Here is a 21,510-nt window from a genome sequence, read left to right on the forward strand (position 1 = left end):
AGGAGAAACGAACGCAGTCTTTATTAGATGACGATTGTTTTCAGATCGATCAAATTTGACGACGTGCCTACGAGTGGCGGCTACAACGGCGACGCGGTGAACGCGGTGAAAGGAACGGGACCTTCCGCAACGACCGTCATTGTCGGTTGCGTTTTGGCTGTCGTCGTGATTGGACTCCTCGTCGGGCTCGTCGTTTTGGCGAGAAAGCATTGGTCGACAAAGCATCACTACTCCGTTCTCGCCACGACGGGCAGTCTGTCCTTCCGCAACGAAACAATTGATGGCGACGACGACGACGACGAAGTGACGAGGAGTAGAAAGCAGAAGAAAAAAAAGAAATCGAAGAGGCGCGTCAACACAGACGACGACGACGACGATCTTCTTGTGGCATAAGGTCAGTGCAGCATATTTTAATTAATTAATTAATTAAAATAGACGATACTATAATAGTGTCCCTGCTCAAACCGTATAGTTACACGTAGCATTCCTTGCTAATCTAAATTCGCATGTGCTTACTAGTGGATAAATACTGGGCTCCTCTTTCTACTGTCCCTCAAATATGGGACTGATTCCGAGAACGCAATCATATCTAAAATAGCTAGCTACCTTATATAAGCGTATCCAGTTTCATGATGATACGCTGGTGCCCTGCTCGAGCGAGTAAAGTATGCGGGCGTTCTAGATAGAAAGAGAAAACCTTTAGTTCATTTTTCTTAGCGCTTTGTCTTGATTGCACGTCCATGTTGTTTTAGGGAAGGCGAAATCGACGTTCTGTTTGGCGTTTTCAGGTGAAACTCAATCGTAAATCGCTCTGCTATTGGTTTGTGATCGCTGTTGCAGTATTGTTGATATGACGTGTACGTGTCTTGCTGTAAGCCAATTTCTAATTTGTGTCCTGATTGCTATAAAATTCTGTCGCATCACGACGGAACTCTCGCTTTAGGGCTGTGCAATTTTTTTCGAGACGAAAATGCTGTCGCTGTTGCCGTCGACGTGAGTATGAGTAATTACTTAGTACACTTCGTCCATTTTCTAGGCGCCCAAAAATGGAATCAATACGCATACCCCTTTTAGTCAGTGTGTACATTGAAATTTGAAGAGGCTGGAGTGTCGGTTTGTCCAGGAACTTCAAGATTTCATGCTGGCTCGGTTTCTTTCTTTTTTTTGTTTCAAATAGATATATATTTCTCTATTCTAGACAGTAGACTACTGTATTACTTAGTGCATGCACTTCGTCTATTTTTCTAGGCGCCCAAAATGGAATCAATAGACCCTTTTAGACAGATTGTAAATCGAAATATTTGGGGAGGCTGGAGTGTCAAGAACCGTACTGACGTTTTTCTATAGAAGCTTCTCCTCTCAACGAAAAGGAGGATGGTCAGTTTGAAGGATTTTACTATGCTCCGGACTCAAGCAACGAGAAATGAAATCTCATTTTTTTCATTTGGTTGCTCTTTCTAAATCAATTGCCATAATATTATATTCTTACTGTCTTTGAATGTGTCTTTGTCATTTTCTTTCTCTCTCTCACTCTTTTTAGTTGTACAGTACCTTTTTTTATTGATTTATATCTTCCAGGTTGATACGGGAGTCGTCTACCACAAAGAAGAAATCTCGCTCTGCGTCCAGGGCCTCTAGCTGCTCAGAACTCGGAGCAGGCGAAAGCAAAGACGCCTCTTTGCCTGTCGAGTGCATCAGAGACGCCTCGCAGCGTGCCGCTCTCTGTAGCGAGGCAGATTCACCACCATTCTCTTTTTCCCTTGATCTACACCTCTTTGTTTCGCTAAAATCGTCCTCGCTCATGTCCCTACCGAGTTCTACTGTATTTTCGAAGCCTGCTCTAGCCTCCAGGTCTGAAAAAGAAACGGCGAGCGTCGATTTTGTCGAATCGCGTGAAAACGCTTGCCTCTGCCTTCCACGTCGATCAATTCGCTCAGAAAACAATCCAATAGATCGCAGGCTGAACGAGAATCAAATCTGGACGAATGCGCGACGGCCCCGTACACGATCAAGACGCGCACATTCGATTTTATTTCGTAGAGTAATTTTACAGTACATGCACTCATGCAGAAACCTACTCTAGCGTGTCCACTGTATTTTTCAATCCTTCCTTTCGTCGTTCGTTCGTCCGTTCTTCCGCGGGCCTTCTGTACGTCTTCGCCGATCGTTTTCTTCGGCTGTCTTCGTCTTCGTCGATCGTTTTCCTTCAGCGCTCGCGATCTAAAAATCAAATCCCAATTAGTCACTGTCAAAATATCGTTCTACGTACCTTTTCTGAATGCGTCCGTATTAGCGTTACCCGAGCTACACCACGGGGAGGTTCGGACGCTTCGTAGCTCAAGGCAGCCACCGCAAAGCAATGGCCACCCGTTCCAAAAAGTTTCGGGCGAGTTTTGACCTCATAGGCCACCTCAACCAGTATCCGCCTGGACGAGTAGTCGGCCCCTAATACCGAGTCCCCCGGCGCGACGATACCTGACCACATTGGTAAGCCGAAGCTAAGAACCAGGGCTTCTGAGATGGAGAGCGGCTGACCACCGTTTGTAGGAGTCGACAGGAAAGGACGTGCAATGCCCAGATCGAATTCTCCTGAGCCAGATCATCCGCAATCTAATCGCGCCAGTTGGTGAGATAAGTGCCGGCAACCAGACCGCTTGCGACACCCCCTCCGAGTCGTACCCACTCTGCCTAACGCAGGTCGTGCTCGTTTGGCAACAATAAGACTTATAGGCGATCTTTCTGCTCAGTGCGTGAACCGAGGCCGAAGCCCCCCATCGCCCTGCTTAGAGGCTCCGGCACGGGATTAATCCGTGGGCCACGCTGATCCGACGATCCAGACTGTCCTTTTGCCAATCTCCCGAGCCAGTCCGTCAAGGATGAGACGCAGATTGCTCCACGCCGCACCCACCCTAGGCCGCAACTGAAGGAGAATCGGTGTGCACTTCCCTTTTGAACCGTGTAGCTCCGCCCAACGCGCTCATTGGTCCGTTGAGGTCACGTTGGGTTCATCTAGCGCTCTGGTTGGTTCCTTCGAATAGGTGCGAATTTTTAATGACCGTTTGACTATCGATTGCATCATGATCATGGTCAGCAATTCTATTCTTGGCAATGATGAGGCAAGATTTCTCGCCTCAAGGCCAAGATGGCGTACGATGCCTCGTAGTCGCGTTCTTCTTCTTCCCAGTTTCTTCTTACGTTTCGCTGTACATTATCATCGATTGGCTTTTTCGCGGGCTTGTCGAACGGCCCGGACATCGGGAAACGAACACGTGATAACGTGGCGATGACAGACACAGTAGACGAAGAAAAAGGCCGATTTTGGCGACGACAACTACGCGGGAGCCAACAACAAGGCGTCGGTGAGCGTATTGGCGATCGAGTGCCCGTTTTCGCGTTCTAATTCGAAGAAAACGTGCGAAGATACGCCTTGGGGGCCCCCCCGAATCAATTAGCGCATTTTCTTTGCAAATTTTGACTCGCACGAACCGTTTGACGGCGCGAGGTTGTTATATTAGTATATTAGAGTAGATCTAGCGCTTTTCGTTGGAAATCCGCGAGGTCAAGATTTTTAGAACGATAACACACGGTTTTAATAATTATAACAAGCGTCGCTTCACAACGAATTGACCGGTTTGTCTCCGTACAGAGCAATACGTCTCTTAGCCTACCATATTATTACCAATGCCATAATTATATACAGGAGTCGCTTTCAAGGAACTACTGTTGCGCAGGAACGACCGCCGTTTTCTACTTGCTTCCACCAACAGATAAGCTACGGAGTGCTCGCATTTGCTGGGATTAAAGTCAGTGTTTAGGCTCTGATATGTCAAATGATGAAGTGACGACCTCACTGACGACGTCAGTCAAAAAGAACCAGTTTCAAGTTTCAATGAAAAACCAAAAATTGATTGCAAAGTAAGGAGAAACGAACGTTGTCTTTAGAGTACAGTACGACAGCTCTTTCTTTTCAGATCGATCAAGTTTGACGACGAGTGGCGGCTACAACGGCGACGCGGTGAAAGGAACGGGACCTTCCGCAACGACCGTCATTGTCGGTTGCGTTTTGGCTGTCGTCGTGATTGGACTCCTCGTCGGGCTCGTCGTTTTAGCGAGAAAGCATTGGTCGACAAAGCATCACTACTCCGTTCTCGCCACGACGGGCAGTCTGTCCTTCCGCAATGAAACAATTGACGGCGACGATGATGACGAAGTGAGACGAGGAGTAGAAAGCAGAAGAAAAAATTAATCGAAGAGGCGCGTCAACACAGACGACGACGACGACGACGACGACGACGACGACGATCTTCTTGTGGCATAAAGTTAGTGCAGCATATTTAATTAATTAAATAATTAAAATAGTCTGTTCAACCTGTATGAGTTACACGTAGCATTCCTTGCTAATCTAAATTCGCACGTGCTTACTAGTGGATAAATACTGGGCTCCTCTTTCTACTGTACCTCAAATATTGGACTGATTCCGAGAACGCGATCATATTTTCTGCTGTGATATATGAGCTGAAACAGCCCCGGTTCACTTGGTACGGCAGCCGCGTCTAGAATGACCTGGCAGCGTCTCCTTTGAAGAAGTTTATCGTCCGAGCACGCCCAACAATATGTGACATAGTCTTTCAAATTGCACCACCCAATCTAAACACGTAGATTAAATAAATCGGGGTCTAAAATAGCTAGCTACCTTATATAAGCCTATCCAGTCCCATGACGATACGTTGGTGCCCGGCTCGAGCGAGTAAAGTATGCTGGCGTTCTTGATAGAAAGAGAAAAACCTTTAGTTCATTTTTCTTAGTGCTTTGTCTTCTACTTTTTTACTTGATTGCACGCCCATGTTGTTTTAGGGAAGGCGAACTCGACGTTCTGTTTGGCGTTTTCAGGCTGAAACTCAATCGTAAATCGCGCTGCTATTGGTTTGTGATCGCTGTTGCAGTATTGTTGATATGACGTGTACGTGTCTTGCTGTAAGCCAATTTCTAATTTGTGTCTAGATCGCCATAAAATTCTGTCGCACCACGACGGAACTCTCGCTTTAGGGCTGCGCAATTTTTTCGAGAGGAAAAATCGTATTCAAGTCTTTTGTTTTGAACGTGCAGTATGAATGAACCTGGAGTCAAAGTCCTGGGTTCCAACGTCGTAGCGATACGTCGGTGGAAACGTGATTGGCCCCTCAAGAAACTCGGAAAACGCTGCACCCTTTGACTGTTCTTGTCTCAGCTGGAAAAACAATCTATAAGTGTATCAGTACAATGGCTATTATTACTTGATCGAATGGCTTTAGGGAATCTGTTTCGTTGGAGTGCACCGCGGCTACGGCCCGCTCTTGTGATACGGATTCGTCAAGTCGATAATTCAAATCACCCGACCAGAAAACGAATCTTGATACGAGGAGAAATTCTAGTAAAAACAATCGATCTCTCTCTTTCTGCTGTACGCACTCGTGATCGAGAAGAGTTTCGCAGCGAGGATCGGAGAACTTTGTTTTGAGTATCTGGTGATATTCCTGCGCAAGGACGTCTTTTGGGTATCACGGTGCAAAGACTCCTCTTGCAATTGTACCTCGTTCCTTCTCTCTAGATTCTTCGTGTGAGCTGCCATGTGAACGCCCGTGAAACAGAGAGGAACGCCGTGAAGACGAAACCGAATCATCGCAGCTCCTTTATTTCCCTAATATCATAGGTACAAAAACATGTATTCCCTCCCCTTCCCCGACTGTCGAAACTCGTACCACAACGCCACCAATTCCAGTCGCAACGTATTCCTCTTCGATGTTCGTTATGAACGGCAATAGATAAGGACGAACGAATATCATCAAAATAAGTCCAAGTTGCCGGCCACGACTCAGCTATTAGAACAAGTCAGGAGTCAACTGAAAACTTCGTCTATCGTCTGTACTCGAATGACGCTGTGACGAGCAAATGTTTCCGTCACCGATTTCGTCCACGGATCGTCCGATACGACGGTTGGGGGGAACAAGCTGACTTCCTGCAAGCTGAAATCGAAGCCGTCATATAGAAACTGTGTTTTCTCTCTCTCTCTGACCAGACGGAATAGATATCAGCTCTTTCGTCCGCGTCGACGTTGAGCCAGTCTTCGAGCGCAAGGTCGTCGCTCGGCAGCAGACGAGCGACGTTCCAACTGCAACAGTAGACTCTGAGAGAAGAGAAACGCTGCAGAAAGGCGTCCTCTCTCCGTGTAGAGACACTGACCTCATTGTTGATCTTCTTTGCGCATGCCTACTACCCACTTCCACCGTGATGACGTTCTTCGTACAAGCAAAACACACGTTCCTTGCCGTGCCCGACGACGAGAAGATACTGACGGAGCCTTTCCTCGCTGCTGCTAGCGAAGTGGTGCCGTTTTTCGGTAGGATTTTCCAAGGGGGACCCTCGCATCAATGTAACCACGTTTCTTCTCGTGAAACAAGACGTTCTTGGCCCAACGGCTTTCAAACCAGTAAAATCAGACATAAACGGAAACATCAAGGCACGCTGGTCTAATTAATTAATTAGCAACTAATTAAATTCGTTCAGAAATTGAGAACAAAGTTCGAAACGGACAAGGAAAAGTATTCCACCTTGCAAGGCATGGTAGAAAGTGAAATAGCCGAAGGAACAACGCAAGCAAAGAACAGTGCAACCGATGCTCTTCTCTGGCTCAAAAGGCAACAGTCAGAAACTGCAGACCTATGACTATTGACTCTGGCGCTGTGTAGAGCTCTTCAATTCATTCGCGTCTTTTTGGATGAAGTTCTCAAGGGAGAAGAAGATTTGAATAAGTGCGCTTCTAAGGCATATGAAGCGTCGTTGAAGCGATTTCATGGTTGGTTGGTCAGAGGAATATTTTCTGTATGATGCCGAGTAATTTTTTAAGGCTATGTATTTATTTTTTATTATTTAGCTTGCTATGAAAGCGGTGCCCTATCGAAAAGATTTCATCAAGGCATTGCTTCAGGGAGCCGAAGGAGGCGAAGAACGCGTTCTCGCCGACATGAAGGAGTTTATGAAGCATTTTAGTCAAAATGTCGACACTCTAACCAGATATTACATTCAATCTGGCCAAGAAACAGACAAAACAGTTTAGGTACACGGATTGATTAATACATTCCCGTATGTACGACCTTTGAGCCTTTTTAGGCGTTCTCTCGCGTCATGTCGAACGACGGCCCTGTGTTCATCAGTTACACGGAAAATCCAGACGTCGATGCGGAAGAGAACGAACCGACGCGACGCGAAAAACGAGCGGAGCAGCGCCGACTTATTCGCGAGTTCGCCGAATTTCTCGTCGATAAGGGAATCGAGGTCGAGTACGATCAAATGCTCGAAGGAACCGGACAGGATCCCGAGAATTGGATCCTCTGGACGAGCGAAATGATCAAACGAGCGCGATTCGTTCTCATGATTTGCACGAGCAATTACATAAAATACCTCACGAGTTCGCAGCCGGACGAAATCAATTCCTACGGAACGTATCGGCCTTTGTACGAAGAGGGAAAAATCGTCTTTAGTATGATGATGCAAAAATTGAAAAAATTCGTTCCGATTTTTTTGAATCGTCCCCGTCGATTGGAGCACGTGCCCATTGCACTGCAGGGAAGCAGCGTCTACGAGATTCGTTTGCCGGCGCAATTGGATCTCCATCGGCACGGGCCCTTGGAAGTTCTCTATGCAAGGCTCTCTGCACAGAATCCTTATAAAGCGCCTCCAACGGGTAACATTGTGCGGCTTCAAGCGCCTAAACGTGAGGAGACGATTGGAATACAATATTCTCTTTTATTAATTAAAAAATGTCTTGTGTAGTTGGTTCTGTTCGTAGTTTGGGTGGCGGAAGATGCTTTGGAAGTCAAGAACCAGTACGAGGTAAACATGCAAATTAAAATTTTATTTTCAAGTGGATTCTAGAGATAGAGAAATGGAGGTTTTTGTTGTCGTTGTTGTTTCTTATGGAATTTTTCTGTTTGTCTTTCTAGTATCTGGACCGCTAATGTCGTCTGGTCCGACCCCTCAACCTGCTGCCCCTGCTGCTACTTCTGCTGCTTCCTCCGTTGTCTCCCCAGCAACGAATCCGTGGAACAAATATGCCAACAGAAAAGTCAACGAGAATATGATTACAAATGGAATTGGAGAACACATTGGTGTTTGGATGTCTATCGCGCGAAAATTGGGATTCTCCAACGGACAAATCGATAATTTGAAGCACGACCATCGGCTCGAAGGACAAGCAGAACAAGGCATGCAAATGCTTCTCAAGTGGCTCAAGGACAAAGGCAAAGACGCGACGGTGAAGGCCCTGATTGAGGGCCTGGAAAAAGCCAACCGGATGGACGTAGTAGAGCGCCTCGAAGAGTACATAAAGGAAGAAACATAAATACTACATCGTGTGCGAGGGCGTGACAAGTTTATCCGGGCTCTATGTCGTAACCGTGAGGGATTCTCTACTTCATTCGATTCCGCTTTCGTCGCGTTCGCATTCCCTCGTTCGTCCGTACGTCGCTCGACATGGTTCGCTCGTCGAACGGATCTCGAAAGGTCCGTCGAGTCGTTTTCGTCGTCGAAAGTTACGCTATAATGGGCCTAACGTATCGAACGCTGCTACACGACTATCTTCTACCGGCCGTAAAGTAAGACAATACAACGCAACATCCGTCATTTAGGCGGGGAAATCGACGAAATTCTTTCCGTAGCGTTCTATCGAAGTCGAGTCCCGGGGAAAAAGTCGAAGTGAAACTGGAATCCGATTCCCCGTCGTCGGGGGGATCCTCGTCGTGCGACGTCCAGTTTGTCTTGCTGCTCATCAATTCGAGTCCCATGCGACCGTTCGTTTCGATCGGCGAGAATACGACCGATTCGACCGAATTCGCTCGCACTTTGGAACGGATCAGGTAAGAAGCCGTGTGCCGGAAAAAGAACACTGCCCTTTGACGTCATCGTGACTCACTATCCCGCGGGGATTTTTTTCAGTTTCCGTGGGGGCGGTGCCGAAATGCACTGTCACGTAGCCGAAGGACTTGCCTTTGCATTGGACGTAAGGAATGTCGTAGAGAAAGTCTTCTATTTGAGTTCATTTGTTTTTAGATTTTTGACGAGCTTGGAAAAGAAGACAGCGATTCTGAGTAACTTTATATACATATTATTTATTTATTTATCTGTTACTGAACTGTGTCTTGTTAGTGGAGCGGAGAAGTATTGTGTCCTGGTGTCTCACAGCTCGCCCTATGATCTGCCGGCGTGTCAGAGCGAGTCCTACGCTGGGCTTGTGACAGACGAGCTAGCTCGTCTTCTTGCGGAGGTGAGATTTTTTACGTTCTCTCTATTGATGTGTTTGTTTGATGTGAGGTCTACTAGAGGGGAGTCAACCTTTCTGTGATTTCTCCTCGGAGAAATCCGTATTTGAGAGAAATCTTTAATCGGGTTTGAAAGAGACACGCATACAATTGGGATTCCTATTCGATGTATGCGTCATTTCAGGCTTGCGTTTCGGACGTCACGATATTGCCTGGTCGAGATTATGCCAAAATGCCCAGCCACCTCGTTCTTCTCCAAGGCTTTGAATTGCCCGGTTAGAACAGAAAGCTTTGCATAGTTACTCGGCACACATATTCTCTCCTCAGAGGATAAAACCGCTCCTCCTCCTCCTGCTCCCTCTCCCGCTCCCGCTCCTCCTGCCCCTGCCCCTGCTCCTGTCCCTGCCCCTGCCCCTGCTCCTGCTCCTGCTCCTCCAACTTCACTCGCCGCATTTCCTACCATCAAAGCGGCACCAATTGAAGGACCGTCACTAGAAGGGCCTACAGTCATGCCACCGGTCACGCTGCCGCCGCTGCCACCGCCGGGTTAGGAGATGAGATAACGAGTTTAGATCCTTTTTTGAAGGTTTTTTTTGTGTAGTTCGTCCGCCTGTTACCAGAATGGTGCATATAGTTCTTCTTCTCGTTTGCGTACGTAGAGTCTTTGAATGCTGTTTTAGGCGAGGAGAATGGTCTGGTCTGGTCAAATTGAGTGGCACGAAAACGTACGAAAGAAGAATTCGTCCAAATTGGATGATCTTATATGCGCATTTTTTTTCAGTCGCGAACGTCGACGGGGCAAATCGCTAAAATACCTCACAGCTTGTCTGTATCGATTGTGGCGGCCGAAGACTCTCCCATGTAAGAAGGAAAAGGCAGGGAACGTCGTTCAATGTTAGACACTTTATTTCTAGTCGTAATCCTGGCTGGCCCGATCGATTGCAGCTGATACTGGCACCAAAGCAAATCTTGGTTTGAGAGTGCTTTTTTAAATCTTCAACTGTTCTCAACTTTTATCCTTAGGAGCCTTTGATAGCAGCCGAACACAAGAAAGTCGAATTTCAGTTTCTTCAACCGGCGCAGAATTTGTATGAACATCTAGCGAGAAGGCCAGACGGACGACAAGAGGTGAAGTACACGGGGGCGGGCAGGAGTGTCTCATTTGACTCTATAATAATTAAGATTGGATTGATCACAACTCAAACGCCCGATATTCGTCTCATTCTGATGTTAATGGTAAAAATTGGAACTAAATTCGGAATTCTCGGCCTCATTCCAAACAACCAAGTACGTTAAGAAATTCACTACTCGTAGAACTCTTTTTTTTTATTTGATTCGTACAATGCTCTCTACCTAGCCTTGGGCCATGGGAATGCTAAAAGTAAAGACTCGATCGTTTTTTTATTGAGACGCAACGAATACTAGCCTCTTTGTTGCAGCGTTTGCAAGATCAAATGGTGATAGCAAAAGAGACGGCTCGTCTAATCGCCGCCAACAAAAGCAACAACCCCGTAATGGTGGCGGCGGCGGCGGCGGCGGCAGCGAATCGAACCATCGCGCAGCCCGTGCGATCGATGCAGCCGCCGCCGCCGCAACAGCCGCCGCAGCAGCATCACGCCGGGATAACGGCGTCGACGCTCGCTGCAGCCGGCGGCAGTTACGGGCGAAACGTGATGACGATTCCAGGGGCGATTAGACCGCAGCGCTTTCTACGCCAGTCTTTGTCACAGCAACAGCAGCAGCAACAGCAGCAGCAGCAACAGCAAGCAAGGATGATGTTGCGGACGCACGTACAGCAGCAACAGCAGCAGCAACAGCAGCAACAGCAGCAACAGCAACAGCAGCAAGGCCCCATGCCTGGTCAGGGAGGCTCCGCCCCACTTCCGTGGTCAAACGAGCCCATGTCGTTGCTTGATATGCAGTCAGGCAGGGGGCAGGTGGGCGGTGGTGGACGCATGATGTCGTATGCGTCGCAGCAGCCGCAGCCGCAGCCGCAGCAGCACCCGCCTCAGCCGTCTGGTTTTGACGACCTCTTTAACATGTAGTTTTAACATGTAGTAAGAAACGCGTGTGCGTTGCAATGTTGTCCTTGTTCTCCGTGTGTTTGTGCAGGCATGTTAATTGTATTGATTACAGTACGCGAAGATCCCGTATTTCTCGTTCCGAGATAGATGGAGTCACGTGATGGAGTCGAAAGAAGAGAAGGCTCTAGCCGAAGTACCGTACAGCCAATCGCGTCTTGCTCTGTCTATAAGATCGGGTTCTCGTGTGCGCAGTTTAAGAAAAACGTGAGCGACATTCCTCTAAGTCGTCTCCCGGAGCACGACGATAATTTCTTCTTACGATGGCTCAGAGGTCAGAGAGCGAATGCCAGTCTAGGGATTTTTTGTCAAATCGTTTCCTTAGCTCGAAATTTTAACCTCAAGAAGTCCGAGGACATGCTACGAAAAGTTGAAAATTGATTTCATATCGGTTCCGAAGAATTAGCTCGCCTCTCTTCTTTAGCATCTCGAATGCCGGAAAAAATATCAAATAGACGACATATTAGATTGGAAAATTCCAACGGTTGGCTTTGGTCATTGTACCTCCTCCCATACTCTAAGTTCCTCGTTCAGGCGATCAAAGAATATTTTCCTGGTGGATGGTGTGGAGAAGATCGCGAAGGATCTCCAGTTGCATACTATCCCTTAGGAAAAGCTGATTTTCGAGGTACAGTAGCCAGCTTCAATAGTGGGTCAATTAATTAATTAATTAATTAATTAATTAATTTTAGGTATTTTGCATTCAGTGAAGCCATCTGTCATTATGAAATTGAATTGTTTGCGAGGCGAAATGGCACTGAATAAGTGCCGTGAACAGAGCCAACGAGTACGTTGAATCAAAAATAAGAACCTTCCTTGCCAATTCTTTCTTTTGTGACGTAGCTTGCGAAAAGTGTCGATGGTGTTGTTCTCATTTCGGACTTAGAAGGTCTAAATATTCGATCTCACCTATGGAAACCAAGTATGTATTCGTAATCTGATTACAGTAGTGTTTCGCCATGTGTATATATCTTGTCCGCGCAGCTATTGACGTTATGACGGAGGTACACGCGTCTACTGACGGGCGTCTACTTGACGACTTTCTCTAGGCGTTTGCACTAATGGAGGCGAATTATCCTGAAGTGTTGAAACACGTCATTGTCGTCAATGGTAACTTATTGTGTTATATACCCTTATTTTGCTTTTTCTTTGCAGCGCCGAAAATATTTCCTATTTGCTTTGGCATCATCAAACCGCTTCTATCCGAACGCACGAAGCAGAGAATCAAGATTTTGGGTCGCAACTGGCGGTCAGATTTGCTTGCATACATCTCTCCGGACCAACTAGTCAAACATTATGGCGGCACGCGTTGTGACTCGACAGGAGACCCCATGTGCAAAGAAAATGTGCAATCATCAATAAGATCAAGGATTAGTATAAATAATCAATTAAATATTGTATATTAGATTTGCTATGGCGGAACCGTGCCAAGACATTTTTACGCGTCGGAATGCGGCGCTGTGAGCGGAATGACAGACGAAGTAAAACAGATCACAGTGGGACGAGGATCTTTTCATCTGATCGACGTGGAAGTCTCAGTTGCGGGTAGCGTTATCAGGTATATAGGAAGGGGCGCTTTAGGCAATGGGATAGCTATAGCACATGTCTTACATATACGAAGCTGGGAATACAAGACATCTGGTCACGATATTGGATTCGGCTTGTACTTCAAGGGTCAAATAGATTCGACTGTCGCTATGACAATAGATGAGATGGATGAAATGGTGAGACGAGACGTCATAATCAATAGATAATAAATACTATTTATTTATTCAGATTAAAATATCGCGCGAGGATTGCTTTCGGGTTCCCGTCGACGGAACGTTTCAGGCAATATTGGCTGGAACGTGTAAGTTGCATGAAAAAAATTAATTAATTAATTTTGACTACAGTATTGTGTCAATATTTTTCTAGATGTTTTATGTTTTGATAATCGGCACAGTTGGATCTTTTCCAAGACGCTTTTCTACGCAATACACGTTCACCCTCCGACGGACGACTTTTCCTAAAACGAATTTCGATATATTCAGTGTACAAGAAATCCGGGACGCGAGCCTCTTAGCGCGCTGTTCGTTCACAGACTTCCCAAAATGGAGGATCTCCTACAAAACAAGGACTTCGTTCAACTAGCAGCCTTGTGCGAGCAGAAAGAACTAGAAGTAAGTGCGCGTTTTTGCAGTCGACTAGACATCGCGGGAATCGAACCGTCTCCAGGCCCCAAACGGCATCACGACGGCGGACGTCTACGGAACGCTTCTAGCCGTCTATATATTACAAAACGAGCTGTAGGCATTTCGTTTCGTCGTCGCACTTGACTCTAATGTGATCGTCTCGTAGAAATTACGCTCGGTTTCTGTGGAAACGCATACCGGACCAATTAAAAAAGGTCTCGGAAAAAATCCCACGCGTCGATTTGGTTAGGAAATCGGGGGTGGTTTTTTTTGCAGTCAAATAGCGAGCTCGGATCGCTGTGGAGCGTCGGGCAGAATCTGTGGAAAAGGGATTTTCCGGCGACGCACGCCGCACTCAAGCAGACGCCCTGGCCACCTCACCTAGAACCAATTGTTGATACGATGAGAGGTAAGTTCCTTTTGATGTAGATACAAGATATGTACATATATAATATCTGTACCTGGGGGATGCACTTGTATGTAGATAGAAGATATGTGTCTCAGTGTTAGTTGAGCACCTTAGCGTGTAGAATGCATTTTCTTTCTTTATCTTACAGTGCAACTTCGGATGAGGATCTTAGCTCTCGTTGGTCAGGCATACGATGCTATTGGCATTGAGGATTTAGCTGTTCAGCTCAGTCTCAGTCCTTCAGACACTCTTCAAGGTTTGGATAATAAGAGAAAAAGTGGTGTCTTTTTTTGAGTGAATCTCTTTCTGCTTGTAGAGGTGTCGAGACTGGGTTGGGCTGTAGACGGTAGTGGAAAGATAGTTAGGCCGAAGTCACAAAGTTAGTCAATTGGGCTTATGTTTTGGGCCTGTGATTAATCGCGAGTTTTCTGTGCAGTTTCTGACGCTTCTAGTGGGTTTTCCAATCAGAAGAAACTGGAGAAAATGACCGAGTACGTTAGTTTCTTAGAGAACCAATAGTTGAAAAACATTAAGCGAGAGGTATTTCGATATGAAACGATAGACTGCTAAGTGTAGTTGTAATTACTTTTCGTGTGGCCACATGATGATGTTATCCGGGAACGTTACCCTTTGGCTTTTCGCGATGATTTCGGCGAAAGGAAAGTGGAAAGAAGTGGCGATCAGCGGCGGGCAATTTAAGGAAGCCGATTTCGAGGGCTTGGTAGATATAAAAGAGCTCAGCGACTACGAGATCGTCAATTCGACGCCAGAGAAGAAGAAGAAGGAGAAAAGCGTCGAGGAGAGAAAGAGAAAAGGAAAGAAACGAGCTCGAAAATCGAAATCGGACGAAATCGTACCACGCGAAGAGCCGAAAAGTGACGTCAAAAATCCGAAAAAACGGAAAACGAATATGGAGGCGTGGTCCGAACTGGACCTCCCAGACGTCATAATACAAGGATTGGAAGATAGCCAGTTTGCGAGTCCAACCCCAATCCAAGCGAAGGCAATACCTCCAGCGGTGAGAGACAGAAGAGACGTGGTGGGAGCAGCTGAAACGGTGACCGGCCAAAGTCAATAGAAAAATAACGGGATATTGATTAATTGATTTGCTTATAGGGGTCGGGCAAGACTCTTGCCTTCGGAATTCCACTTCTCTATCACATCTTGAGAATGAAGGAGACTGCGAAGGACGTTCGGCCACTGTACGCTTTGGTGTTGGCTCCAACTCGAGAGTTGGCTCTACAGGTGAAGAAACATCTCGTAGCTGTGGCCAAATACACGAGCATTCAGGTATACGATTCTAATAAGCGGGAATTTTTCTTTTTGATTTCTGATTTGTAGATTGTTGCCGTTGTCGGTGGAATGGCCGCTCAGAAGCAAGAACGATTTCTGCAACGAGAACCGGAAATTGTCGTCGGAACACCGGGACGTCTATGGGAAATGATTGACATGGTGAGAAGAAATAAAAGGGGGTGGGATGAGTCATGACAACGTCAATATTTAATCTCCTCCCAAAGGGCGATCCTCACTTGTCTAAAGTAGCTGATCTGCCTTTTCTGGTGATCGACGAAGCAGACCGAATGGTCGAACAGGGGCACTTTGCTGAACTGGCAAATATACTCGACCGCCTTCCTCAACCAAAGTACAAAGCCTTATCCTTTATACTTCTATTAATTAATAAGAGAAAAGTAGCAGAGGGAAGTCAGAACGACAGACGTTCGTTTTCTCGGCTACATTGACTCTTCCCAAGCGAATGAAAAAGAAGGCGTCGAAATCGTCGGCTCAAACGTTGGGTACTTTTGGTCCATCATAGCAAAGGTACTGTAGTATCACTTTGACTTTTTTTTAGATGAACTCATGAAGAAAGTTCGTCTCAGTTCGAATCCGTGCGTAATCGATTTGACTCAGAAACGCGGAACTGTAGAGACTCTCGTTGAAACGCGCATCACCTGCACCGAAGAGGAAAAGGCAAGATAAAGAGAGAAAAAAAACCAGAAGGGATCATTCACTTTCTCCTCAGGATGTCTATCTCTATTATTTCTTGCTGAATCATCCCGGACGAACGCTCGTCTTTACGAACACCATCGATTGCATTCGTCGTCTTAAATCCCTTCTCGCTCTTCTGAAGCTCGACCCGTTGCCGCTTCACGCGGGAATGCAGCAGAGACAGCGACTCAAAAATCTCGACAGGCAATCTCCTTTCGATTTTCTGCATTCATTTTTATATATAAATTCCAATTTAGGTTTTCTTCGCGATCTAACGGTCTCCTTCTCGCCTCGGACGTCGCGGCGCGAGGTCTCGATATTCCCAATGTTGACCACGTGATTCACTATCAGATTCCAAAAAACGCCGATGTTTGTCAAATTACGCCTTCTTTTTCTTTCTGCTCTATTTTGTTGGTTTTTTGTTAGTTGTACGTGCATCGGAGTGGTCGTACGGCTCGCGCAAGTGCCGACGGCATCAGCGTCATGCTTGTCGGCCCAAAGGATTTGCAGTTCTATCGAGGAATATGTAAGGTTCTCAATAGAGGTGCGTTTACCGTTCGTGATCTAGCTAGGCAATAACAAGAACGCGTGTTTCTCATCGTCTAGACCGAGATCTTTCAACGTTTCCCGTGGATATGTCCTATTGGTTGGCCCTCAAAGAGAGGATTTCATTAGCTAAGAAAATTGATAAGGAGGAGTTGAGGTGGGGCAAGGAGATTTTGGATCATCGAACTAGTATTTTTTATTACACGTGTAGCGAGAGTCGGGTTCGAAGCAAGGATAGTTGGTTTCTGAAGACTGCCAAGGAAATGGACATAGATCTCGATGATGAAATGTAGCGGCTTTTTGCTCCTAGTATGTTTGTAAATTTTTCTTTATTTTCAGAATGGAAAGCATGGAGGACAGACACGAAAAGTTATCAAAGAAACAGAAAGTGCAACTAAAGCAAATGAAAGGTACTGTATCTGTATAGTCTGTGGTATTGCAAATCTCTAATTTGAAGTCTTATAGCTCAGTTAGTTGAATTGCTAGAGAGAGATCTTCTACCGTTTGGGCACTCGGTGCATTTTCCCACAAGCAGTGCAAAACTGATCGACATAGGCTTACGCGGTAGAAATTTAGCAGAGGGATTATTCCAATTGTTTTTACACGTGATTTTCCAGGCCATGAAGCGATTTATCGGAGCGCGATGAAGTCAGTGACAAGCAAGAAACGCAAATAATTTTGATTTAGGAAAAATCTATATGTTTATGCGGGACCACTGCGCTCGCGACCTCCCCGGACATGGTGTCGTTTCTGGCGTTCGTTGCGCCGTTTCTCGTCGCAGCGAGCGGATCTTTCGTCGCAGAGCCGAACGCCTATGACATTGGAACCTTCGACGGTCGTATCGTCGCTTTCGGCGACCTAAACGGCGACAAGAGCACGGACGTCGTCCTCGCGAAGGGATCGCATCTAAACGTCGCCCTGTGGAGCCGCTCGACCAACGCGTTCGCGCTGGAAAACCCAATAGACGCGCAAGACGCTATCGAAACGATTCGCGGCGTCGAATTGGCCGATTTCGACGGCGACGATCGGCTCGACGCGCTCGCGTTCGGAAACGATCAATCGGTCGTCCTTTGGGGCGCACCTCCCGCCGCCGACGCAATCTTCGACGACGAAAGAACGCCAATCGACGCGTGCCGGTCGAACGAATCGCTCGTCATCGACTGGAACGGCGATCTCCTACCCGACATACGAACGACGAGCTGTTCGACCGGAAAACCTATCGTGCTCGCGAGCAATCCGAATCGAACGTTCACGCGGCTCGTCGCCGACGAAACGACGATAGACGTCGCTTCGTCGAGCTTCGTCGACTTGAACGGCGACTGCGTCGCCGATTTTTGGTCGTCGACGTACAATCGTGCGCGAGCGCGAAACGTTTTCGTCGTGCGCGTTCGCGGGGCGTCGGCATGGCAACAGGCGAATAGGTTCGAGATTCCGTCCGATCGGGCCGTCGTTTCGCCGTCGTTCGCCGACGTCAATGCCGACGGTTCGATTGACGTCGTCGTCGTTGTCAACGGATCGACGGTCGTCGCCTATCTCAATCGACCGCAGTCGTCGACTGATTGCGTGGCAATTGACGATTTTGGGTCGGCTTTCCGTCGTCATTGGATTGTTTTGGAGGCCGATTTCTCTTTCTCTCCTTGGATTCGAGTTGGCGATGTCAATTTGGATGCGTATCCAGATTTGTTGGTCGTGAGAGATCGCAAGGCAGTTCTTCTCATCAATACCGAATCGTCGTCGTCTTCGAAAGACAGAACGTTTGAGATGTATAAGGGCGCTCCTTTAGGCGTCGACGGGAGCGCGGAAGACGCGCTCTTCTTTGACTTGGAGGACGATGGTATAATGGATATTTTGGTGGTGATTGCGGAAGGTGAAACGCGAACAACGATTCCTATTCTGAACCAGCTCTATTCCGATTCCGAGTTCCTGCGAGTCACCGTTCTGTCAGGTTATTGTCCGGAGACGTCTGATTCGTGCGACGGTACTGGAAGTTCTCAGTTTGCTGTTCCCCAAATAGGTGCTCTGATCAAATTTTCTACGACGGGACCTCAAGGGGGTCGACTTGTTTCAGCTGCAGCTCACTCGTCGGTTTCTGGATCCTACGCGTGCGGGCTTCCTTACGTCGTATTCGGCTTATCGCTGACTTCCAATTTTGTTGAGAAACTCAGCGTGGGAATTCCCTACGTGAATGGCTCTAAATTGCCGCTGTCTCGTACATGGAAGTCAATCATTCCGAATTCACATCTCTATATATTGTCGAAGCCGGGAGGCAAGCCAAGCGAGTGGAGAAACGTTCTCTATTTGACTCCAAGCAATAAGGTGTGGTACACGTTGGCCGTGTTTGCAGGTACCTGCCTTTTCTTTGGGATTACTGTGGGACTTTTGCACTGGCGGGAAAAGAGACAGGACGAGAGAGAGAAGCGGCAAGAGGCTCATAAGTTTCATTTCGATGCAATGTAGTACATATCCGTATATATAAGAGAGATTTCTCTAATAGATAATCTTTATTGGTCGCTACGGGACGTCGACGGCGGCGCATGTGCTGGATAAAATTTCAACGACTCCTGCGAGCTACACTGCGACGGAGCAAATATACAAGTCGTCGAGGCTTCGGCTGCGTCTAAGTGAGTAAGCGTAATCGCTTTTTTGCAAAGCGGCGTTATCGCGTCGTTTTATAGCGCGAAAAACCCTCGAGGGGTCCCCCGATCTCCGTTTCTCTCTCCGGCTGAGCGTATTTGGTCTCTCGTGCTTTGGTCTTTGCTTGGGCGTTGTACTCGATTACATCGGAGCTGCAAAAAACGCAAAAGACAGCTCTTTCGCGAAGAAGGGCCTCTTTTCCTCAGCACGTGACCTTCGGCTCACCTCGGCGAGAATCGATTTAGCTGCCGAGACTATCTAAGGTACATATTACATATTCTACGTGTTTGTGTTACCAGGTCAGGAAGGTCATCTTGATGATAAAAAAGGAAGACGTTCTCATTGGACCAATTTCTCTCTATTTCCAAAGTACTTCATTTGATTCTCCCTCGCATCAGTTGTTTTGCCGTGTAGTTTCTCTCCCAATCCGACGAGGCAGACGCAGCCATCCCTCTGGGCCGAGAGCGAAAAGAGGCCGCACCTCTGCCGGGGCGATGGAGCGGCCCTACTCTTGGTGGTATGAGTGATAACTACCATCCCCCACTTGGGCAAGACGCTGTGGGCAAAATCGCGGTCCTCCCGGGTCTTGGGTTAATGACTCCCCCCGTGCCCCGGTGGCGAGGGTACCCCCTTTGGGCCTTAAAGGGGTATACTGAAGGCCTCAACCTGCGGGATGATTGGGTGATCCCACCTCCTTGGGAGCTGGAGGTTAACTCGTCTAATGTGCTCTCCTCCTTGCGGCTTGGGTGAAAGTCGGCCCTGGATGACATGGGAGTATGTCACACCCCTTGGACCTGGGGGGAAGTTAGGTCCCTGCTCACTCTCCTCAATGGGAGTGAGTTGAGAAGAGGACAAGGAGCGCCTAAGAAGACGACGTGGACAAGGAGCGCCGGACACCCACCCTCTCCATTGGGGAGAGGTGGGCAAAGCTCGCCTCCTCTATCTGGAGGAGGCGAGCAATTTGGGGAGGGGAGCGTAGCTTCTCTCTCCGCGCACCAACGAAGAAAGGAAGACTTTTGCTAATTTTTTGTACATCCGGGACTTTATTGAATAAAATTTAGACATGACTTTCCCTACATTTGCTGCAGCCCTATCTAATGCGCGGCGCCAACTTGAACTCTAGCACGCTAGAGTATGAGTACAGCGCCCGCGCAAGCGAAACCCAAGTCTCAATGCGCACTACCTACAAGTAGCACACATGAGACTGAGTTTCGAGAACTACATGGCCTTTGCATTCACGCAAAAGCCACGCGCGTGATTGTAATATGCGCCTACTACCACTATGTCCAACTAGCTAAAAAATCCTTCTAGAGTCATTTTCTCTTCATCATTCAAGGATGCCTTTCTTGATGCACGACCATCTAAAAGAATAACATTGGGTTACAAACAGCTACTGTAGTTGAATTCATTGTATGTACCTTAGCCTTCTATTTGCTTCTGCGTAGGCGCGGCAATCTCAAAGGAAGCACTTTTCTAATGGAAGCCCTTTTATAGAACAAGTTCTATTCAGAAAGTCAGGAGGCACTCTGTATCGACTATTACATTAGCTTACCAAAAACACAGCCAGGCCTATCTGTTCGCCTTCATTCGATCGTAGACTTTTTCACGCCGAAGGCCTTTGAAATCACCGATGAGTTTGGGGGCCGGTGAGCGTCACTTCGAAGAGACAGCGGCTGAATGAATAACCTAGCGATGTAGTCGAATCGAAATCAATGCGAGCGTCACAGAGGTTCGGGCATCGTGGGAGAAGAGGGGCCCCCGATCGCGATCGTGAAGAAAACGACTGTGTCGGCGTTACGATAACGCATATATGCAATCGTTTATGGCAAAGCAGACGTCAAAATCCTTCGACGTCCCGTCGAAACCTGTGCACGAGCGATTGCTGAGTTAGGGGGCCTCAGCTGCCAAGACATTAGGCTTCGGGGTTTCTAGACTTACCGCGAAAGCGAGTCTTCATCTGCCTTAAAACGAAAGCGTCGAAATCCTCGAGAATTCGTTCAAAGTCAGCCACGTGCGATCGGCCTTCGTGAGTCGTGACTACTTGATATCAGCTCCTACGTAAGAGGTAAGTTAATTTTAACGCAGTCAAGTTCAATAATTCTAATCAGGATCCTGAATAAAGGGTCTTGAAGGGGGAGCTCCACTTGCCACTGGCCACAGCAAATATGAGAACGAAACCATATACACAATTCAGGTGGTGAATTGAGTAAAGGCACTAAAGGTTCTCACTCTTGCTGGGCCATGAAACAACCAAATCCAGACAGAAGGAATCTCCATAGCAGTGCACTCAGCTTAGAGAAGCAAATCACTGTTCTTCAAAATTTAATTTTGTTTGTATCTCTATGACTTTTTGCGACACAGAGAAATAGGACTCAGTGAAATGCTTGACT

General features: G+C 47.2%; 8 protein-coding genes and 2 long non-coding RNA genes across 14 annotated transcripts in view; 7 read left to right on the forward strand and 3 right to left on the reverse strand.

The window, feature by feature from the left end:
- The window catches only part of LOC136187638 (VPS10 domain-containing receptor SorCS2-like), a 32,738-nt gene extending 27,727 nt beyond the window's left edge, over window positions 1-5,011 (forward strand). The window contains exons 32-33 of one of the 2 annotated variants that reach the window (XM_065975276.1): window positions 45-394; window positions 4,855-5,011. In XM_065975276.1, the coding sequence (XP_065831348.1) occupies window positions 45-393 (349 nt within the window). In that variant the 3' untranslated portion in view covers window position 394; window positions 4,855-5,011. Of the gene's footprint in view, window positions 1-44; window positions 395-752; window positions 943-4,854 lie in introns of those variants that run through there. The other variant, XM_065975275.1, reaches the window with a different exon arrangement.
- On the reverse strand, window positions 2,009-2,329 carry LOC136187643 (uncharacterized). Its single transcript, XR_010669931.1, has 2 exons — window positions 2,270-2,329; window positions 2,009-2,220 (listed from the first exon to the last, which is right to left on the reverse strand). It is a non-coding gene; the product is annotated as an uncharacterized lncRNA (long non-coding RNA).
- Window positions 4,320-6,234, reverse strand: LOC136187640 (phosphatidylinositol 4,5-bisphosphate 5-phosphatase A-like). The gene is made up of 12 exons (XM_065975277.1): window positions 6,220-6,234; window positions 6,053-6,163; window positions 5,906-6,002; window positions 5,739-5,855; window positions 5,570-5,677; window positions 5,449-5,513; window positions 5,274-5,388; window positions 5,118-5,227; window positions 4,829-5,048; window positions 4,694-4,765; window positions 4,459-4,647; window positions 4,320-4,402 (listed from the first exon to the last, which is right to left on the reverse strand). Exons 1-12 carry the CDS (start codon window positions 6,222-6,224, stop codon window positions 4,379-4,381), a joined length of 1,233 nt encoding a protein of 410 aa, XP_065831349.1. The 5' UTR covers window positions 6,225-6,234; the 3' UTR covers window positions 4,320-4,378.
- Window positions 6,235-6,256: 22 nt separating this feature from the next.
- LOC136187649 (glycolipid transfer protein-like) lies at window positions 6,257-8,479 on the forward strand. Of its 2 annotated transcripts, XM_065975288.1 has the most exons (6): window positions 6,257-6,376; window positions 6,438-6,496; window positions 6,544-6,674; window positions 6,726-6,858; window positions 6,911-7,093; window positions 7,147-7,282. In XM_065975288.1, the coding sequence occupies exons 1-5, from the start codon at window positions 6,268-6,270 to the stop codon at window positions 7,091-7,093; spliced, it is 615 nt and encodes a 204-aa protein (XP_065831360.1). In that variant the 5' UTR covers window positions 6,257-6,267; the 3' UTR covers window positions 7,147-7,282. The 2 variants fall into 2 exon arrangements, with proteins under 2 accessions (XP_065831360.1, XP_065831359.1); XM_065975287.1 differs by lacking the exons at window positions 6,257-6,376; window positions 6,438-6,496; window positions 6,544-6,674; window positions 6,726-6,858 and adding exons at window positions 7,810-7,869; window positions 7,980-8,479 and having other exon boundaries at window positions 6,974-7,093; window positions 7,147-7,750.
- LOC136187644 (mediator of RNA polymerase II transcription subunit 25-like) lies at window positions 8,423-11,446 on the forward strand. The gene is made up of 16 exons (XM_065975281.1): window positions 8,423-8,630; window positions 8,694-8,891; window positions 8,971-9,034; window positions 9,085-9,122; window positions 9,181-9,298; window positions 9,355-9,420; window positions 9,478-9,568; window positions 9,621-9,839; window positions 9,895-9,917; window positions 9,974-10,018; window positions 10,075-10,154; window positions 10,208-10,265; window positions 10,317-10,421; window positions 10,476-10,580; window positions 10,651-10,674; window positions 10,733-11,446. The coding sequence occupies exons 1-16, from the start codon at window positions 8,509-8,511 to the stop codon at window positions 11,336-11,338; spliced, it is 1,962 nt and encodes a 653-aa protein (XP_065831353.1). The 5' UTR covers window positions 8,423-8,508; the 3' UTR covers window positions 11,339-11,446.
- Window positions 11,382-13,427, forward strand: LOC136187647 (SEC14-like protein 2). 2 transcript variants are annotated; one of them, XM_065975286.1, is made up of 14 exons: window positions 11,382-11,510; window positions 11,570-11,648; window positions 11,700-11,743; window positions 11,799-11,858; window positions 11,909-12,002; window positions 12,067-12,161; window positions 12,218-12,296; window positions 12,359-12,378; window positions 12,424-12,484; window positions 12,530-12,720; window positions 12,781-12,932; window positions 12,996-13,098; window positions 13,151-13,223; window positions 13,289-13,427. In XM_065975286.1, exons 1-14 carry the CDS (start codon window positions 11,478-11,480, stop codon window positions 13,381-13,383), a joined length of 1,179 nt encoding a protein of 392 aa, XP_065831358.1. In that variant the 5' UTR covers window positions 11,382-11,477; the 3' UTR covers window positions 13,384-13,427. The 2 variants fall into 2 exon arrangements, with proteins under 2 accessions (XP_065831358.1, XP_065831357.1); XM_065975285.1 differs by having other exon boundaries at window positions 12,424-12,720.
- LOC136187650 (COP9 signalosome complex subunit 8-like) lies at window positions 13,410-14,529 on the forward strand. Its single transcript, XM_065975289.1, has 7 exons — window positions 13,410-13,533; window positions 13,589-13,659; window positions 13,712-13,760; window positions 13,822-13,954; window positions 14,103-14,210; window positions 14,271-14,333; window positions 14,391-14,529. Exons 1-7 carry the CDS (start codon window positions 13,465-13,467, stop codon window positions 14,471-14,473), a joined length of 576 nt encoding a protein of 191 aa, XP_065831361.1. The 5' UTR covers window positions 13,410-13,464; the 3' UTR covers window positions 14,474-14,529.
- Window positions 14,530-14,555: 26 nt separating this feature from the next.
- Window positions 14,556-17,198, forward strand: LOC136187645 (ATP-dependent RNA helicase DDX24-like). Of its 2 annotated transcripts, none has more exons than XM_065975282.1 (14): window positions 14,556-15,011; window positions 15,071-15,244; window positions 15,296-15,406; window positions 15,472-15,596; window positions 15,644-15,747; window positions 15,804-15,922; window positions 15,975-16,144; window positions 16,198-16,309; window positions 16,367-16,484; window positions 16,547-16,643; window positions 16,698-16,775; window positions 16,826-16,896; window positions 16,952-17,050; window positions 17,104-17,198. In XM_065975282.1, exons 1-14 carry the CDS (start codon window positions 14,556-14,558, stop codon window positions 17,160-17,162), a joined length of 1,893 nt encoding a protein of 630 aa, XP_065831354.1. In that variant the 3' UTR covers window positions 17,163-17,198. The 2 variants fall into 2 exon arrangements, with proteins under 2 accessions (XP_065831354.1, XP_065831355.1); XM_065975283.1 differs by having other exon boundaries at window positions 15,647-15,747.
- On the forward strand, window positions 17,193-19,023 carry LOC136187646 (T-cell immunomodulatory protein-like). Its single transcript, XM_065975284.1, has one exon. The coding sequence runs from the start codon at window positions 17,225-17,227 to the stop codon at window positions 18,941-18,943; it is 1,719 nt and encodes a 572-aa protein (XP_065831356.1). The 5' UTR covers window positions 17,193-17,224; the 3' UTR covers window positions 18,944-19,023.
- A 1,139-nt stretch (window positions 19,024-20,162) lies between these two features.
- On the reverse strand, window positions 20,163-21,158 carry LOC136187003 (uncharacterized). Its single transcript, XR_010669815.1, has 3 exons — window positions 21,059-21,158; window positions 20,539-20,985; window positions 20,163-20,481 (listed from the first exon to the last, which is right to left on the reverse strand). It is a non-coding gene; the product is annotated as an uncharacterized lncRNA (long non-coding RNA).
- Window positions 21,159-21,510: the final 352 nt, after the last annotated feature.

The sequence above is a fragment of the Oscarella lobularis genome, chromosome 5 (assembly GCF_947507565.1).
Source record: "Oscarella lobularis chromosome 5, ooOscLobu1.1, whole genome shotgun sequence".
In the NCBI taxonomy this organism is placed as follows: domain Eukaryota; kingdom Metazoa; phylum Porifera; class Homoscleromorpha; order Homosclerophorida; family Oscarellidae; genus Oscarella; species Oscarella lobularis.

Excerpts from the sequence above, each read along its gene's own strand:
- LOC136187640 (XM_065975277.1), bottom strand. Across the intron at positions 4,648-4,693 it reads ACTGGATAGGCTTATATAAG|ATTGGGTGGTGCAATTTGAA; the intron begins GTAGCTAGCTAT and ends CTACGTGTTTAG. Across the intron at positions 4,403-4,458 it reads GAATCAGTCCAATATTTGAG|ATTAGCAAGGAATGCTACGT; the intron begins GTACAGTAGAAA and ends GTGCGAATTTAG.
- LOC136187649 (XM_065975287.1), top strand. The coding sequence starts at position 7,162 with ATGTCGAACGACGGCCCTGTGTTCATCAGTTACACGGAAAATCCAGAC. Across the intron at positions 7,751-7,809 it reads GCGGCTTCAAGCGCCTAAAC|TTGGTTCTGTTCGTAGTTTG; the intron begins GTGAGGAGACGA and ends TGTCTTGTGTAG. Across the intron at positions 7,870-7,979 it reads AAGTCAAGAACCAGTACGAG|TATCTGGACCGCTAATGTCG; the intron begins GTAAACATGCAA and ends TTGTCTTTCTAG.
- LOC136187644 (XM_065975281.1), top strand. The coding sequence starts at position 8,509 with ATGGTTCGCTCGTCGAACGGATCTCGAAAGGTCCGTCGAGTCGTTTTC. Across the intron at positions 9,421-9,477 it reads TGAGAGAAATCTTTAATCGG|GCTTGCGTTTCGGACGTCAC; the intron begins GTTTGAAAGAGA and ends GCGTCATTTCAG. Across the intron at positions 10,019-10,074 it reads AAATTGAGTGGCACGAAAAC|TCGCGAACGTCGACGGGGCA; the intron begins GTACGAAAGAAG and ends ATTTTTTTTCAG.
- LOC136187647 (XM_065975285.1), top strand. The coding sequence starts at position 11,478 with ATGGAGTCGAAAGAAGAGAAGGCTCTAGCCGAA. Across the intron at positions 11,649-11,699 it reads CTTCTTACGATGGCTCAGAG|CTCGAAATTTTAACCTCAAG; the intron begins GTCAGAGAGCGA and ends TCGTTTCCTTAG. Across the intron at positions 12,003-12,066 it reads AGGAAAAGCTGATTTTCGAG|GTATTTTGCATTCAGTGAAG; the intron begins GTACAGTAGCCA and ends AATTAATTTTAG.
- LOC136187650 (XM_065975289.1), top strand. The coding sequence starts at position 13,465 with ATGGAGGATCTCCTACAAAACAAGGACTTCGTTCAACTAGCAGCCTTG. Across the intron at positions 13,761-13,821 it reads TACCGGACCAATTAAAAAAG|TCAAATAGCGAGCTCGGATC; the intron begins GTCTCGGAAAAA and ends TTTTTTTTGCAG. Across the intron at positions 14,211-14,270 it reads TCCTTCAGACACTCTTCAAG|AGGTGTCGAGACTGGGTTGG; the intron begins GTTTGGATAATA and ends TTCTGCTTGTAG.
- LOC136187645 (XM_065975282.1), top strand. The coding sequence starts at position 14,556 with ATGATGATGTTATCCGGGAACGTTACCCTTTGGCTTTTCGCGATGATT. Across the intron at positions 15,597-15,643 it reads GACCGCCTTCCTCAACCAAA|TAGCAGAGGGAAGTCAGAAC; the intron begins GTACAAAGCCTT and ends ATAAGAGAAAAG. Across the intron at positions 16,897-16,951 it reads GCAACTAAAGCAAATGAAAG|CTCAGTTAGTTGAATTGCTA; the intron begins GTACTGTATCTG and ends GAAGTCTTATAG.
- LOC136187646 (XM_065975284.1), top strand. The coding sequence starts at position 17,225 with ATGGTGTCGTTTCTGGCGTTCGTTGCGCCGTTTCTCGTCGCAGCGAGC.